Source organism: Choloepus didactylus, chromosome 4, assembly GCF_015220235.1.
Source record: "Choloepus didactylus isolate mChoDid1 chromosome 4, mChoDid1.pri, whole genome shotgun sequence".
Taxonomy (NCBI): Eukaryota; Metazoa; Chordata; class Mammalia; order Pilosa; family Megalonychidae; genus Choloepus; species Choloepus didactylus.
In genome coordinates this window covers 6,686,879-6,701,167 of record NC_051310.1, presented here as the reverse complement: position 1 = coordinate 6,701,167, position 14,289 = coordinate 6,686,879, and the positions used below count along the sequence as shown (strand labels likewise).

The 14,289-nt window shown below is 53.7% G+C and overlaps 1 protein-coding gene across 1 annotated transcript in view; it reads right to left on the bottom strand.

The window, feature by feature from the left end:
• The window catches only part of BEGAIN (brain enriched guanylate kinase associated), a 43,260-nt gene extending 42,952 nt beyond the window's left edge, over positions 1–308 (bottom strand). The window contains exon 1 of the mRNA XM_037831862.1: positions 254–308. Within this exon, the coding sequence (XP_037687790.1) occupies positions 254–295 (42 nt within the window). The 5' untranslated portion in view covers positions 296–308. The remainder of the gene's footprint in view (positions 1–253) is intronic.
• Between the last annotated feature and the right edge of the window lie 13,981 nt (positions 309–14,289).

The following is a 14,289-nucleotide window of genomic DNA, read 5'->3' as shown; positions in this document are numbered from 1 at the left end:
GGTGGGACCCAGGCGGTCCCCGCGCCGCCCGCGGGTGCCCGGGGCCGGGGGCCGGTGAAGCACTCCTGGCGGGGCCCGTGCACCTTTGGGGGCGCCGCCAGGGGAGGAGAGGGAGTGGGGGAGTCGCCCTCTCGCCGGGGTGGGTGGGGGTGGGGGCGCGCGCAGCCTCGGGCGCTGGGCGGGGACCTCCCCGCGGCGTGGGTGGCGCGCGCCCCGCCTCCGCGCTCTGCCCGCCCGGCTCGCAGGTACTCACCGCCCGGCGGAGCCGGCCCGGCCGCCGGCCGCCCGTCCACATGGCCCCGGGGCAAGCCGCGCCGCTCGCCGCCGCCGCCACCGCCCTGCTCGCGGCCCGCGCGCCCTCCCCTCCGAGGCCGAGCGCGCGGGGAGCCGGCGCGGGCCGGGGCTCCCCCCCACCCCGCCCGGCCTCCCGCAGGGAGCGCCCGCCCCCCGCCCCCAACCCGGCTCCCCGCCAGCCCGGGCCCCGCGCAGCCGCGGCTGATCCCGAGGCTCCCCCGGCAGCGCCCAGGCGGGGCGCACGCGGTGGGCGCGAGGCCGGCGGGGGGCGTGGGGCCGTCGCGTGCGCGCTGGAGCGGGGCGGGAATGAATGAAGGCGGGTGTGCGTGAATGGCGGAACGCATGAATGAATGAGTGCCGGCGTGTGGGCGGGAGGAATGAATGAATGCAGGCAGGGAAGCGTTGAGTGACAGCCCTCACACTGACCTGGCCAACCCATTCATCCATCCATTTATTGAGCCCCGATCGTGTCCCAGCCCTGCGCTAGGCGCGGGGGTCACCCCAGCGAACCAAAGCAAGCTCCTGCCCTCACTGAGCTCACATTTTACAGCGGAAGAAACTGAGGTCGGGAAGGGCGGGCCCGGCCCTGCTCGGCCCCACCCCCAGCCCTGGCTCCCTCTATCACGCTGGGTGCCTTGAGTGTCTGGGTCTGACCCAGCACCCAGAGGGCAGGTACCCAGGCGGGTGGGGGGAGGGGCGTTCTGTCTCCCAGGGGGCTCTCAGAAAGGGAAGACAGCCTCGGGGTGTCAGTATTGCTTCCGGGTACCCTCCATCTGCTTCGGGGTACCCTCCATCTGGAGGCTCCCCGGACCCTCAGCGGAACCCAAGGCTGGCCCAGTCCTGGCCTGGGGAAGGGCACTGCATGAACCTGCCCTTTCCTCCCCAGGGCACTGGGCAGGGGTCTCTGGCGACCCATGCCAGGTGGAGGCCTCCTTAGAAACCAGTGTCCGTGCTGAGGGCGTCCGGAACCCCCTGGGGTCGGCTGGACAGAAGTGTGCCATCCCAGCCAGGGAGGAGCAGCAGCCGCAGAGAATCCCGCGGGAGCCACAGGAGGTCCTGGGCTGCGGAGAGAGGTCACGAAGCACATGCCCTTGACTCATACCCTCTCCCAGGACCCTGGGGCTCACAGTCCATGCGTGTTTATAGCTTCTCCAAGCACAGGCAGATCAGAAGAGGCTGCCACTGATGCCTTCTATTTTCTTTTTTATAATTAAATTCTGTTTTATTGAGATATATTCACATACCATACAGTCATCCATGGTGTACAATCAGCTGTTCACAGTACCATCATATAGTCGTGCATTCATCACCCCAATCTGTTTTTGAACATTTTCCTTACACCAGAAAGAATAATAAAAAATAAGAGTGAAAAAGAGCACCCAAATCAATCCCCCTTCCCACCCTATTTTTCATTTAGTTTTTTGTACCAATTTTTCTACTCATCCATCCACACACTGGATAAAAGAAGTGTGATCCACAAGGCTTTCACAATCACACTGTCACCCCTTGTAAGACGATTGTTATACAATCGTCTTCAAGAGTCAAGGCTACTGGGTTGAATTTTGATAGTTTCAGGTATTTACTTCTAGCTATTCCAATACATTAAAACCTAAAAAGGGTTATCTACGTAGTGCGTAAGAATGTCCACCAGAGTGACCTCTCGACTCCATTTGAAATCTCTCAGCCACTGAGACTTTATTTGGCTTCATTTTGCATCTCCCTTTTGGTCAATCTTTTGTTTTATGAGTTGTGTGCTTGGTGGTTTCCGCTCTTATTCATTCCATCAGGGGAGGGGGCTGCTAAAAGGCGCTGACAGCCAGGGAAGAGACAAACAAAACAAGGAGACTCGAGAAAGGAAAGAGCCGTGGCTGACGAGCTAGTGTGGAGGCCGAGTCCCCTCCCCTTTCCCCCTCTGTCCCCAGGAAATTCCTGGGTAACAAATGGAGAAAGGGGGGTGCAGGGAGGCTTCCGTGAGTCGGGGTCACAGTGATCACCAGGGGATGGCCTTTCTACCGTGGGACGCACGAGCTGTGGCCAAGAAGAAATGAGAGAATGCAGCTCAGAGTGTGGCTCTCACATCCCCCTCAGAGGGTGGTTTTGGGGTGAAAGGTTTTGTCCAGGCTCTGCCACTGGCTCACTGTAGGTGGTCTCTGCTCTGGGGGCTTCGGTTTCCCCATCAGGAGCAGGGACAGGTTCCATGACCTCCACTCTCTCCCTCGCCGGTTGGTTCCGAGAAGGCCTGAAGGAAGGAGCAGGGGCCCGGGATGGGGTGAGGGCTGGGAACCTCAGACCCCCAGCCCGCCACCCCGACTGTCCCTGCCCTGCCCCGGGCCCCCAGGGGGGATGAGGAACAGCGAGTGCAGGCAGGGGCTCGGTCCCCGTTTCCTCCTCCTGGGCTGCGGCCCTTCCCCAGGGACTGGTCACGCTCAGATGGTGCCAGAACGTTCTCCGCCCGCCCTGGCTCGGCTGCTGCCAGCGCCGCAGATGGCCGGGGGGAGGGGGAGGGGGCGGGAAGGGGGTGGCTCCTGCAAGCAGCTTGCAGACTTGGGCTCAGCCTGCCTGGGGAGGCCCCGGGAGAGCCCCTCCCCTCTGCACTGCATCCCTCTGCGCCCATCTCCCCCCACCCCCCCTCCTCTTCTGTCCCCCTCTTCCTCCATCTCCCACGCTTGCCTGTTCACAGCTGTGTGTCCTTGGACAAGACCCTTCCCCTCTCTGGGCAGTCCCCTCGGGCACTGGTTGTGGGACCCAGTCTCCATAATGACCCTGTGGGGGTGGTGGCACTAGCCCGCTTGTGCATGTGGGGAAACTGAGGCTCAGAGAAGCCAAGTCCCTTGCTTAAAGCCCCTTAGCAAGTAGGGAGCTGAGCAGGGATGCGAACACATTCCAGTCTCCCCTCCCACAGGTCCCACCTCCAGGAGACTCTGAGAGGGTCCGGATGGTTTGACCTGGAGAGCCAACAAAGCCTGCCAAGGTGGGCTGGTCTGGAATGGCCTCCGTGGCCAGTGCAGCAGGAGCCCAGAGACCCAGGGGAAACCAGCAGGCTTCCTGGAGGAGGCGGTTTCAGGCAGGGGTGGGAGGAGGGGATAAACATGGCAGAGTTTGGAGGCCAGGCCGACCCAGGGATGAGTGGCAGTGTGGGCCCCACAGCCCCATGCCCCCAGGCCCCCTGCCTTCGTCCTGGCCTCTGCTGCCCACTTGGCTGCCAACCCCATCCCGTTTCCATCCTAGGCCCTGTTCTGCTTTCTTTCATGGCTCTTACTACTTTCTGATGTATCTGGGACACAGCGCTGGGCACAGTGGTGCTTGGGGGATAGTGTTGGAAGGAAGCAAGGAAGGAGGGGAGGGAGGGAGGGAGGGAAGGAGGGAGAAAGGAAGGAAATGAGAGAGGGAGAGGAGGGAAGAGGGAGGGAGAAAGATGAGGGGGAGCGGTAAGGAGGGAAGGAAAGGAAAGTAGGAGGGAGGGAGGCCTGGAGGAGCCCAGCATGATGCCCAGGCTTCTGGTGGTGGACAAGGGAGGACAGCCAGGTCTGGGTGGCTGCCCGTGCCCTGCCCATGGATGTGCAGGTGTGGGGGTCTGGCTCTCCATACCCCTCGGGCTCCAGGATCAACCAGTTCTTGCTGGTCACTTCCCAGCCTTCCTTCCCCCCTAGACTGGGGTTGGGGATGCTTCATGGAGTGTGAGCTCCAGAGGAGCCTGGGGCAGCCGAGAGCTCCGCTGGCTCCCCCCACAGACGCCCTGGGGTGGGAGGCTATGCTGGGTGAATAGTGTCCCCCGAAACTGATGTCCACCCGGGACCTCAGAATGTGACCTTGTTTGGAAGTAGGATCTTCACAGATGTGATTAGGTAAGGAACTCGAGATGAACTCATCCTAGATCTCCGCCCAGTGGCTAGTGTCCTCATCAGAAGTTGGGGGAGATGCAGAGACACAGAGAAGTCGGCCACGGGAAGATGGAGGTGGAGTGGAGTGACACGGCCACAAGCCAAGGAACACCAGGGGCCCTGGACGCTGGCAGGGGCAGGGACAGACCCTCCTCTGGAGCTGTTGTGGGGAGTGGGCCCTCCCAACACCTCAACTTCAGGCATCTGGCTTCCGGAATGGTGAAGGAATACATTTCTGTTGCTTTAAGCCCCACAGTGGGTGGAACTTTGTTACAGCCGCCCCAGAAAACTAAGAGAGAGACATAACACACTCCAGGGCTCCCCAACTTAGACTCCAGCTCCTCCAAAATTGTCCTGTGCCCCATCCCAGGGCCTCAGCTCCCTCACAGGTTTCTTCTGGAAGCACGGTTTCTTGGCTCCTGGTTTGAGGCCGGGAGAAGTCCAAAGTCAAGCATCACCCAGACGATGATTCTTCCGGAAGATGGGCACGCAGGGCTGGCGGCCATGTCCTTGGTCCTGGGCTCCTCGCTCACGTGGCGCCTCGCCTCGCCTCCCCCTTCCCTTCCAGCTCCCGCCGACTCTCGGCTCCGGCTGCTGCCTTGGCTCTCCCTCCGTCGGAACTGCATTCGGCTTATAGAGGACTCGTCACAGGATTAGGACCCCTCCTGAATCATTCGGGGTCATACCGTGACTAAAGTGGCCTCATCGAAAGGTCCTACCTACCAGCCTACAGTAGGTTCACACCTACAGGAATGGATTGCAATTGAGAACCTGTTTTTTCTGGGGTCCATGGCTCCAAACCACCAAGGAACACGTTCTTAATAAATTGAGGATTCTGAGTCTGCTTCTGGGGTAAACCTAAGAAGGAAATTTGGTCTCCGTTTCGCTAATGGAGAAATAGGGGTCAAAGCCACATGGAAAGGCCCTAGGCAGAGCCCAGTCCCCTGCCCTTCTACCGCGGTCCAGGGCCCACCCCCCACCGACACCCCCAGGTCCCAGGCTCTGTCCCATCGGGGTGGCCCCCGGAGCCCTGCAGTGGTCACCTCCTTGGGCAGGGGCAGCGGTCTCCCCGGACCCACCCTGTGTCTTTCTAGCAGGTGGGTGGTGGTCCCAGATGCTGCAGCTTGGGCTTGAAAGCTGTAAATAGCAGAAACCATTTCCAACAAGTATTTATCAAAACAAAGCATGTGAGTAAATTTACTTCTCATGCATGGCTAGATAAGGCCACGGCCTGTCATGTCATGTAGAGAAAGGAACCGAGAGCCACCCTGCTGGAGGGAGGGGTCTTGTGGCACCGGAGGATGTAAGCATGTTGTAACCCACCTGGGGCGACTTTGCCCAGCGGAGGAAGCAGGAGGTGAGGCAAGGATGAGCTGAATGAATGAAGGAGTGGACAGGGTCATGCGGTGCTGGAGGCCAGACCCTCTGAGCCATGCTTCCTGCTGGGTGGGGGGCACGGGGCTGGCGAAGGGGCCGGAGAAAATATCTACTGGTGCACAGTCCACTGCCTACGCTCACCTGCTGGCAGTCAGCAGATGCTCCTGGAAGTGGCACCTGGGGACCCAGCTTCTTTGGCAGCCCACTCACTGGGTCCCGGCCCCAGGCCCGGCCTTGGCAGAGGGGCTGGGTTCCCAAGTGACTGAGTTCTCGAGTGCCAGCCGGCCCAGGGCCCTTCCCCACTGGCTTTACCCCCCATCCAGGCTCTTCTGCAGCCACAGCTGCCCAAATGCTGTCTGTGCCCTCCGGCTTCTGGGTCTTCTCATGGGCTGTTCCTTTACCCTGAGAGGCCCTTCCAAGGAGTGTCCACCTGGAAAACTCATCTCAACTTCCAAAGCCGCCTCCTTCCTGAAGCCTTCTTGGATTGTTCTAGGCCAGTCACCCCTGCCCGTGGCCCCACGCCTCCCCCAGCTCCTGCTGAGGGCCAGCAGGGCTTCCCACTGAGTCTGTACCTGCTGCCAATGGGGCTGACTAGCTCCTGCTTGCACACCTCATGTGATGGGAAACTCCCTCCCTCCCAGGAAGGCTCCGTGGTTGAACAGTTCCCCGGAAAATTCAGAGCTGCCGTTTGTCTTTGGCTGCCCCCAGAACAGGGCAAGGTCACTCTGCCACAAGACAGGGTTGAGGCATTTGAGAAGTGTCAGCACTGACATCCCCCTGTCTCCTCCTGGTCATTTCCTATGTCCTTTCTCTAGGATACACCTGCCCTGCCCTCCCAGATGTTGGGGACACAAGGCCCCACAGCAGTACCATGTCTCATGAGCCCAGCAATTGCTGGGGCGGTGGAAGGAATGGGGGTTGCTGCTTCCTCAGGAGGCTCTCCAGTGGGCTGGCCCCCTTGGGTGGCCCTCTTGTCTCACAGGAGGGGACCAGCCACATAGAAGTTCCCCTGAGGGACATTTGCATAGGCCAGTCCTCTGCATGGAACAGCCTTGCTTCCTCTCTCACCTAGGCCTCCCAGTCTCCACTTGGGTGCCTCCTCCTCCAGGAAGCCTCCCTGGATCTGGGTGTTGGTGCCCAGAGCTTACTTTCCTTGACACATTGTGAGTCTCTCCAGGCAGGGCTGGCCCTGGTTCCGGCTGCCTCCTCCAAACCAGCATGGCCCAGCCCCAGAGCAGAGGAAGCTGGAAGTGGGGGCAAGGATGAGCTGAATGAATGAAAGGATGGATGAGTGCATGGCTATGGGAATAGCAGAGGACTGGACCCCAGGGTGAAGGGAGATGGGCTGGCAGGGCTGCACAGGTGCCTGCTGAGGCTTGCCAAACGGCCGGCCACATTTCACGGAATGTTCCTCTAGAGCATAGAGCTGGGAGATGTCAGTGCATGTAACAGCTCTGTAGGGTGACACCGGAGGCCAGTTCTTGTTTCTGCCCATGACACGGAGAGAACCCACCTGCGTCTACAACTCACTCATGCACACACACACTCAGGCACACACACACATGATGTGGCACCCAGAGGTGGTAGCCCCGGGGGTTAGCAGAGGCCCGGACCCGGGGAAGGCTGGCCAAGCAATAGGAGGTGGATGGTGCAGGGGCCTGGGCACTGGGGCAGGGGCTGGAGCCCTGTCCAAGAGGTCTGGAAAGTGGGAACAGGGCAAGAAGCCTCACCCGAGGTCAGGGATGACCCCAAGCCAGGCTCAGCACCAAGTCCTGGTGTGGCTGCCTGGCCTGGCCCTGAGTGGAGCAGGGTCCGTGGTGGAGGCCGAGGCAGAGCTGGGTCAGCATGCTGGGCCCAAGGAGTGGAAGCTGAGGGTGCCTGGAGCCGGGCAGGCTCCCACCCATCACCCTAGCCCCAGTGCTCCTGCCTCCCTCCAGGGTGCCCCCACAGTCTGCTGGGTGAATCTGACTCTGGAACTTTCTGGATGCTGGCCAGGACCCCTGACACCCAGTGGACGGCCTGACATATCCTGTCCAACTCCATGGCCTGGCACTGAGGACTTCCATGAGCTGTCCTGGGCCACACTCCTTCCTGGCTGCCTCCCCACTCCTGCCCACCCCCAGCCAGACCGCCTCTTCCTGGCCTCTGAGGACACCCCGATTTCACCACGTGTCCTTCACCGGCTCCGAATCCTCTTCTACTGACCACATAGCAGCCCCTTGGGGCTGTGCCATGTCACCCCTTTTCTGACTTCTGGCTCCCACCAGGACAGCACTCGCCAAGGTATGGGTGACTGGGAAATCCCCTCAGTGTCCACACAGCCCCTGGACAGGACCCATCCCCGGAAGTTTGTGGCCTCAATCCTGGGGTCACAGGGAGACCTTCTGTGCCAGGCTGGGGCCGCATGACCTGGAGCTCATGGACGATGGGAGGTGGCGTCAGAGCCACAGGCCCCGGGTGGGGATCAGGCTGCCCTTGTTGAAAACGGGGCTGTGGAGGGAGCCAACGATTTTCCCACTCCTCTGGGCAAGAAAATGATTTCTGCCAGTCCCTGTGCCCGTGAGTGATCCAGAGGCAGAGCAGGGGCAGGAGCAGCTAGGGCCAGGCTGGGGAAGTGGGCCTAGTTCCCCGAGGTCCTCTGACACTTCCTGGGTGGACGGAGTCGTCCCCGGGCCCTGAGCATTCCACTCTCATCGGCTCTCTGGGCTCTGCCCTGTCGCCTCCAAACCAGGAAGGTGGACTTACTCCCGGGCCCCAGGCAGAAAAAGCAAAGGGCTCAAGCAAAACATTTGTTGAGCGGCTGGCACGTGTCAGGGCTCCCTATGGAGCAACCCTGGGAACATCCAGGCTTCCTAACATGTGCCCAGGGCACAAACTGGAAGCAAAGGGGCTGGGTGTGCACGAGGCCTGTCTGCAGCACGGTCCGAGCTCTTTCCCCCCGATCAGTGGCCTTGCTGGGAGGGTCCCTTGATGCAACAGACAGGTGCTGGCTCCGGGAGGACCCAGCCAGACACCCCACCCACAGGGTGCCAGGTGGAGGCAGGGAGGGGTGGCTGAGACCCCCAGCAACTCGGGGGTCAAGGATGCCAGTGTCTGGGATGAGGCATGGTAGGGGGACCACCACCCCATTTTGCCCAGGACATGGGAATTTTGTCCTGGGCAAACCAGGACAATTGGTCTTCCTAGGCTAGGGATGAAAAGAACTCTTGATGGTTCAAGGCATCTTTGGAAGGTAGTGAGGGTTCCAGGGCTAGAGGAAATCAAATGTGTTTGTGGGGGGGTTCACCTGTGGAAGGATTTCTGGGCTGGAAGAAGGTCAGATAGTGTCCTTCCTTCCTTCCTTCCTTCCTTCCTTCCTTCCTTCTTTCCTTCCTTCCTTTCTTTCTTTCTTTCTTCCTTTCTTTTTAAGGGTTTTATTGAGATGTAACTTACATATCATGCAATTCACCCACTTGAAGTGTGAGATTCAATGGTGTTTAGTACGTTCACAGATACATGCAGCCATCGCCACAGCCAATTTTAGAACATTTCATCTCCCCCAAAAGAAACCGGTATCCATTAGCTCTCACCTCCTATCTCCCTTGCATTCTCTGGCAACCATGAATCTGTTTTTTTGTCTCTGGATTTGCCTACTCTGGGCATTTCCTCTGGGCATTTCCTATAAAATATGGCCTTTTATGATTGGGCTTCTTTTCGCTTAGCATAATGTCTTCACGTTTCCTCCATGTAGCAGGTGTCAGAACTTCGTTCTTTCTATTGTGGAAATATATTCCACTGTATGGATAGACCACATTTTGTTTGTCTATTCATCACGTGATGGACATTCATTTCTCCCCCCACCTTTTGGCTCTTGTGTGATGTTGCTAGGAAAATCGGTGAACACATTTTTGCATGGACGTGTTTTCATTTCCTCAGCTTTGGACCCAGGAGGGGAATGGTTGGGTCATAGGGAACTCTATGTTTAACTATTTGAGGAATGCTCAGACTCTTCCAAACCAGCAGCACCATTTTACATTCCCATCAGCAACGTGTGAGGTTTCCAACTTCTCCACATCCTCACCAACACTTGTTATTGTCTGGCTTTTTATCACAGGCGTCCAGATGGGTGTAAGGTGGTAGTTCAATGAGGTTCTGATTTGCTTTTCCCTAATGGCTAACGATGTTGAGCATCCATAGTGTGTTTCTTGGCCATTTGTGTATCTTCACTGGAGAAATGTCTATTTAAGTCTTTTGCCTATTTAAAAATTGGATTGTTTGCCTTTTTATTACCAAATTGTGAGAGTTCTTTATATATTCCAAGTACAAATCCCTTATCAGATATATGATTTGCAAATATTTTCTCCCATTCTGTGGGTTGTCTTTTCACTTGCTTGAAGATACCCTTTGAAGCACAGAAGTTTTTAACTTTTATAAAGTCAATTTATCTTTTCCCTTTGATTGCTCGTGCTTTTGGTGTCATATCTGAGAATCCATTGCCAAATCCAAGGTCTTGTAGATTTACTCCTACGTTTCCTTCTGAGTTTTACAGTTTTTGCTTTGACCTTTAGGTCTTCGAGTTAGTTTTGGAGCATGGTATGAGGTCAGGTGCAGCTTCACTCCTTTGCATGTGCAAATCGGTTGTCCCAGCACTATTGGGTGAAGTCAGGCTCCTTCTAAGATGGCCTGTTCTGAGGTTCTGCCAGAACCCGAATACAGTACCGAGAATCTTGCCAGCTTTGATGGTGGAACCACCCGCCGCTCCTGGAGCCACTCCTGGGTCCTGCTGCTCCTCAGGGCAGGCACCCCCAGACCCAGGGACAGGCCTCAAGGCCAGCTGGAGAGCCCCCCTGAGCCCCGCATTGCCGGCCTCTCTGGCCAAACAAGCACCCCTGAGAAGGTGCCAGCCGGGTGTCCCGGACTGGCCCTGCCCAGGGAAAAGCCGCTTGCCGCTCAGCCTCAGTTTCCACGTCTGCAAGCCTGGGTAATACCCCTTCTCTGCAAGATTAGAAACACATTCATCAAGGCCCCCAGCATGCCAAGGGGGTCCCGTCCATGCCAGTGTTGGGGTTACAGATATTCCTGGGCATTGGCTCTGGAAGCAAGGAGCTTGGAGACAAAATGAGCAAGGTCAGACCCTAGCCCTGGCTGAGCGGGAGGACAGAGGCTGGAAGCTTCTCCCCAGCATGGTCAGCACCCCTCACCCCCTGTACGTGGGTCCCCAGGGAGTATCAGGTCTGCAGCTGCTCCGTGGGCAGAGGTGGGTGCCCCCCACCCTGCATTTTTTCCTTGCTAACAGAGCCTCTGCACCAGCAGAGTGTACGGAAGAAGGCGTCGAAGGAACTATTTTGTTTTTGTTGTTGTTTACAGCTTCACTGAGGCATAACTGACTGACAATAAACCGCTCATCTTTCAAGTGCAAAATGCGATCAGTTTTGACATATGCGTCTACTCGTGAAACCACCACCACAATCAAGATAACGAACATTATCATCATCCGCCAATATCACCTCCTGCCTGTTTGTCATCTGTCGCTCCCTCCTCCCCCGTCCCCAGGCAACCACTGATCTGCTTTCTGTCCTTATAGATTAGTTTGCATCTCCTTGAATTTTACATAAATGGCATCATACAGTGCCTCAGTTTGCCAAGGCTGCTATAGACAAGCACACAAGTAAATTGTCGAAATGACAGGAATTTACCGTCGCTCAGCCTCGGAGGCTGGAAGACCGAATCCGGGTGTTGTTGGAATTGTGCTTTCTTTGAAGCTGGTGGCGTCTGGCGGTGGTGGCAGGCACCTGTCACCTGCGTCCCCACCTCCGTCCCCTGGCTGTCGTCACCCTGTCTGTCTCCAAACCTGCTCTGCTCATCGGGACTCCAGCCTTACTGGATTAGGGTCCTCCCTGATTTATTTGGCTTCCCCATAACTAGTGACATCTTCGAAGATCCTATTTACAAGTGAGGTCTCGTCCACAGGACCAGGGCTCAGACTTGGAACATGTCAGTGGGGACATGATTCAATCCGTAACACAGAGGACATTCAGCATAAGGATTGTGAGATTCAGCTGTGTCGTGTGAACTAACCATACATTCCTCTTTATTCTTGAGTAATATTCCTGTGTATGAATATGCTGTAATTTTTTTTTATCCATTCACCTATTGATGAACATTTGGGTTGTTTCCAGTCTGGGGTTGTTATAAACAAAGTGGCTGGGAACCTGCTTTTATAAAAGTGTTTTTGGAGACACTTTGCTTTAATTTCTCTTGGATAAATACCTAAGAATGGAATGAATTAGTTGTCTGGTCAGTACATGTTTAACTTGTGGGAAACCGCCAAAGTGTTTTTCAAAGTGACTGTACCATCTTACATTCCCACCAGCCACGCCCCGGAGCTCCAGTTACTCCGTGTCCTCACCTGCCCTCGGTCGGTCTTAATTTTAGCCCTTCTAATAGGTGCATCACAAGGTGGTTTTAATTCCCATTTCCTCACTGACTAATGATGTTAAGAACCTACTTTAGAAAAGTGTTTGTCCAAATCTTTTGCTCATTTTAAAATTGGGTTGTCTTATTATTATTGGGTTCCAAATGCTCTTTATATATTCTAGGCATGAGTTCTTTGCTGGATATAGGTTTTAAAAATTCTCTCCCAGTCTGTTGTGTGCCTTTTAGTTATCTTAAAAGTATCTTTCAAATGGAAAAAGTTTTAAATTTTGATAAAACATCAATTTTTTCTTTTATAGTTTGAGCTTATTGCATTAAGAAATCTTTTCCTAACCCACTGTCAGTGCTAGCGCATAGAAATACAATTGACCTTGAATCTGGCAGCCTTGCTAAGGCCACATATTAATTCCAGTAGCTTTTTGGAAATTCCTTAGGAATCTTTACATATGACCATGTCGTCTGCATGTGAGGACAACTTTACTTCTTGCTTTACAATCTACAGTATATGATTTTTTTTCCCCTTGCCTAATTGCATTATATAGGACCTCCATTGCAAGGTTGATTGGAAGTGGTGAGGGGCATCCTTGCCTAGTTCCTTAACTTAGAGGCAAGCATTCAAAACTCCACCATTAAGTATAACTTGCTACTAAGTTGTTAAATTTTTCTTCAATGCCCTTTATCAGGCTGAAAATTTTCCTTTCTGTTCTTAGCTTACTGAGAATTTATTAGGAGTGGATGTTGAATTTTGTCAAATGTTTTTTCTGCCTCTGTTGAGATGATTGTTTTTTCCTTTTAAGTTTGTTAATATGTTGTTACATTGATTGATTTTAAATGTTAAACCAACCTTGAATTGCTGAAATAGATTCCACTTTGACCTGATGTCATGCTTTTGTATTTTGTTGGATGCAAATTGCAAATGTGTTGCTAAGAAATTTTGCGTCTATGTGCGTGAGCAATATTAGTCAGTAGCTTTTTTTCTGAAGTGTCTTGGTCTAGTTTTGGGACTGGGGTGATGTTGACCTCATCAAATGAGTTGGAGAGTTTCCCTCCTCTTCTATTTATTGAAGAGTTTCTGTAGAATTGCTGTTATTTCATCCTTAATTGTTTGACAGAATTTACCAGAAAAGTCATCTGGATCTCAAGTGGAAGCCTTTTAACTACAAACATAATTTCTGTAATACATGAGAGACTATTCAGATGATTTATTTATTCTTGAGAGAGCTTCAGTAGTTTGTATCCTTCAAAAAGGTATTCAGTTCACCTAAGTTGTCAAATTTGTTGGCATAAAGCTTTTCAGAATATTCACCTAGTTTCCTTTTAATGAATGTAGGATTCACAGTGATGTTCTCTTTCACTGTGATGTTGGTAATATGTGTCTTCTCTCTTTTCTTCACGATCAGCACAGATAGAGGTTCATCAATTTTACTGATTTCTCAAAGAACCCGCTTTTGTTCTCATTGGTTTTTCTATTGTTTTAATGTTTTCAATTTCATTGACTTCTGCTATCTTTAACATTTTCTTTCACCTGCTTACTTTGGGTTTAATTTTCTGTTTTTCTAGTTTCTTAAGGTGAAAACTAAAGTCATTTAGTTGAGACTATTCTAGTTTTCTAGGGCTGCTATAACGAGGGAACTTAAACTGAATGGCTTAGAAGAACAAACTGTTCTGTATCATGTTTCTGGAGGCCAGAGGTCCTAAATCAGTCCTCCAACTGAAGACTCTAGGATGACTCTGCTCCCTGGCTCTCTCCGGGGTCCTGGTGGTAGCTGGCCATCCTCGGCCGTCCTTGGCCTGTGCCATAACCCAGTCTCTGCCTCTATCATCACAGAACCGTCATCTCTCTGTGTGTCTGTCTGTGTGTCCTCCCACCCTCGTCCAGAGCAATCACATTTTAACTCATCTAAATCCATCTGTAACAACCACATTTTCAAATGAAGTCACATTCTGAGGGACAGGGGATTGGGACTTTAAACTTCAACATATAATTTTTTTTTTTTTTGGAGACAGAATTCAGCTCATAATAGAAATCCTTCTTTTTTAGCAGAAACACCTGGTGCTATCACTTTCCCTCTAACCAGTGCTTTAGCTGCATCCCACATATGGGCTTTTACCGTAGTGAGCTCAAAATGTTTTCTAATTTCCATTGTGATTTCTTCTTTGGCCCATGGATTTAGGGGTGTGTTATTTAGTGTCTAAATTGTTGGTGATTTTCCAGATATCTTTCTGTTATTTATTTCTAATTTAATTCCATTGTGGTCAGAGAACATGCCTTGCATGATTTCAATCTTTTAGAACTTATTGAGTCTCGCTTGCTCAAAATGTT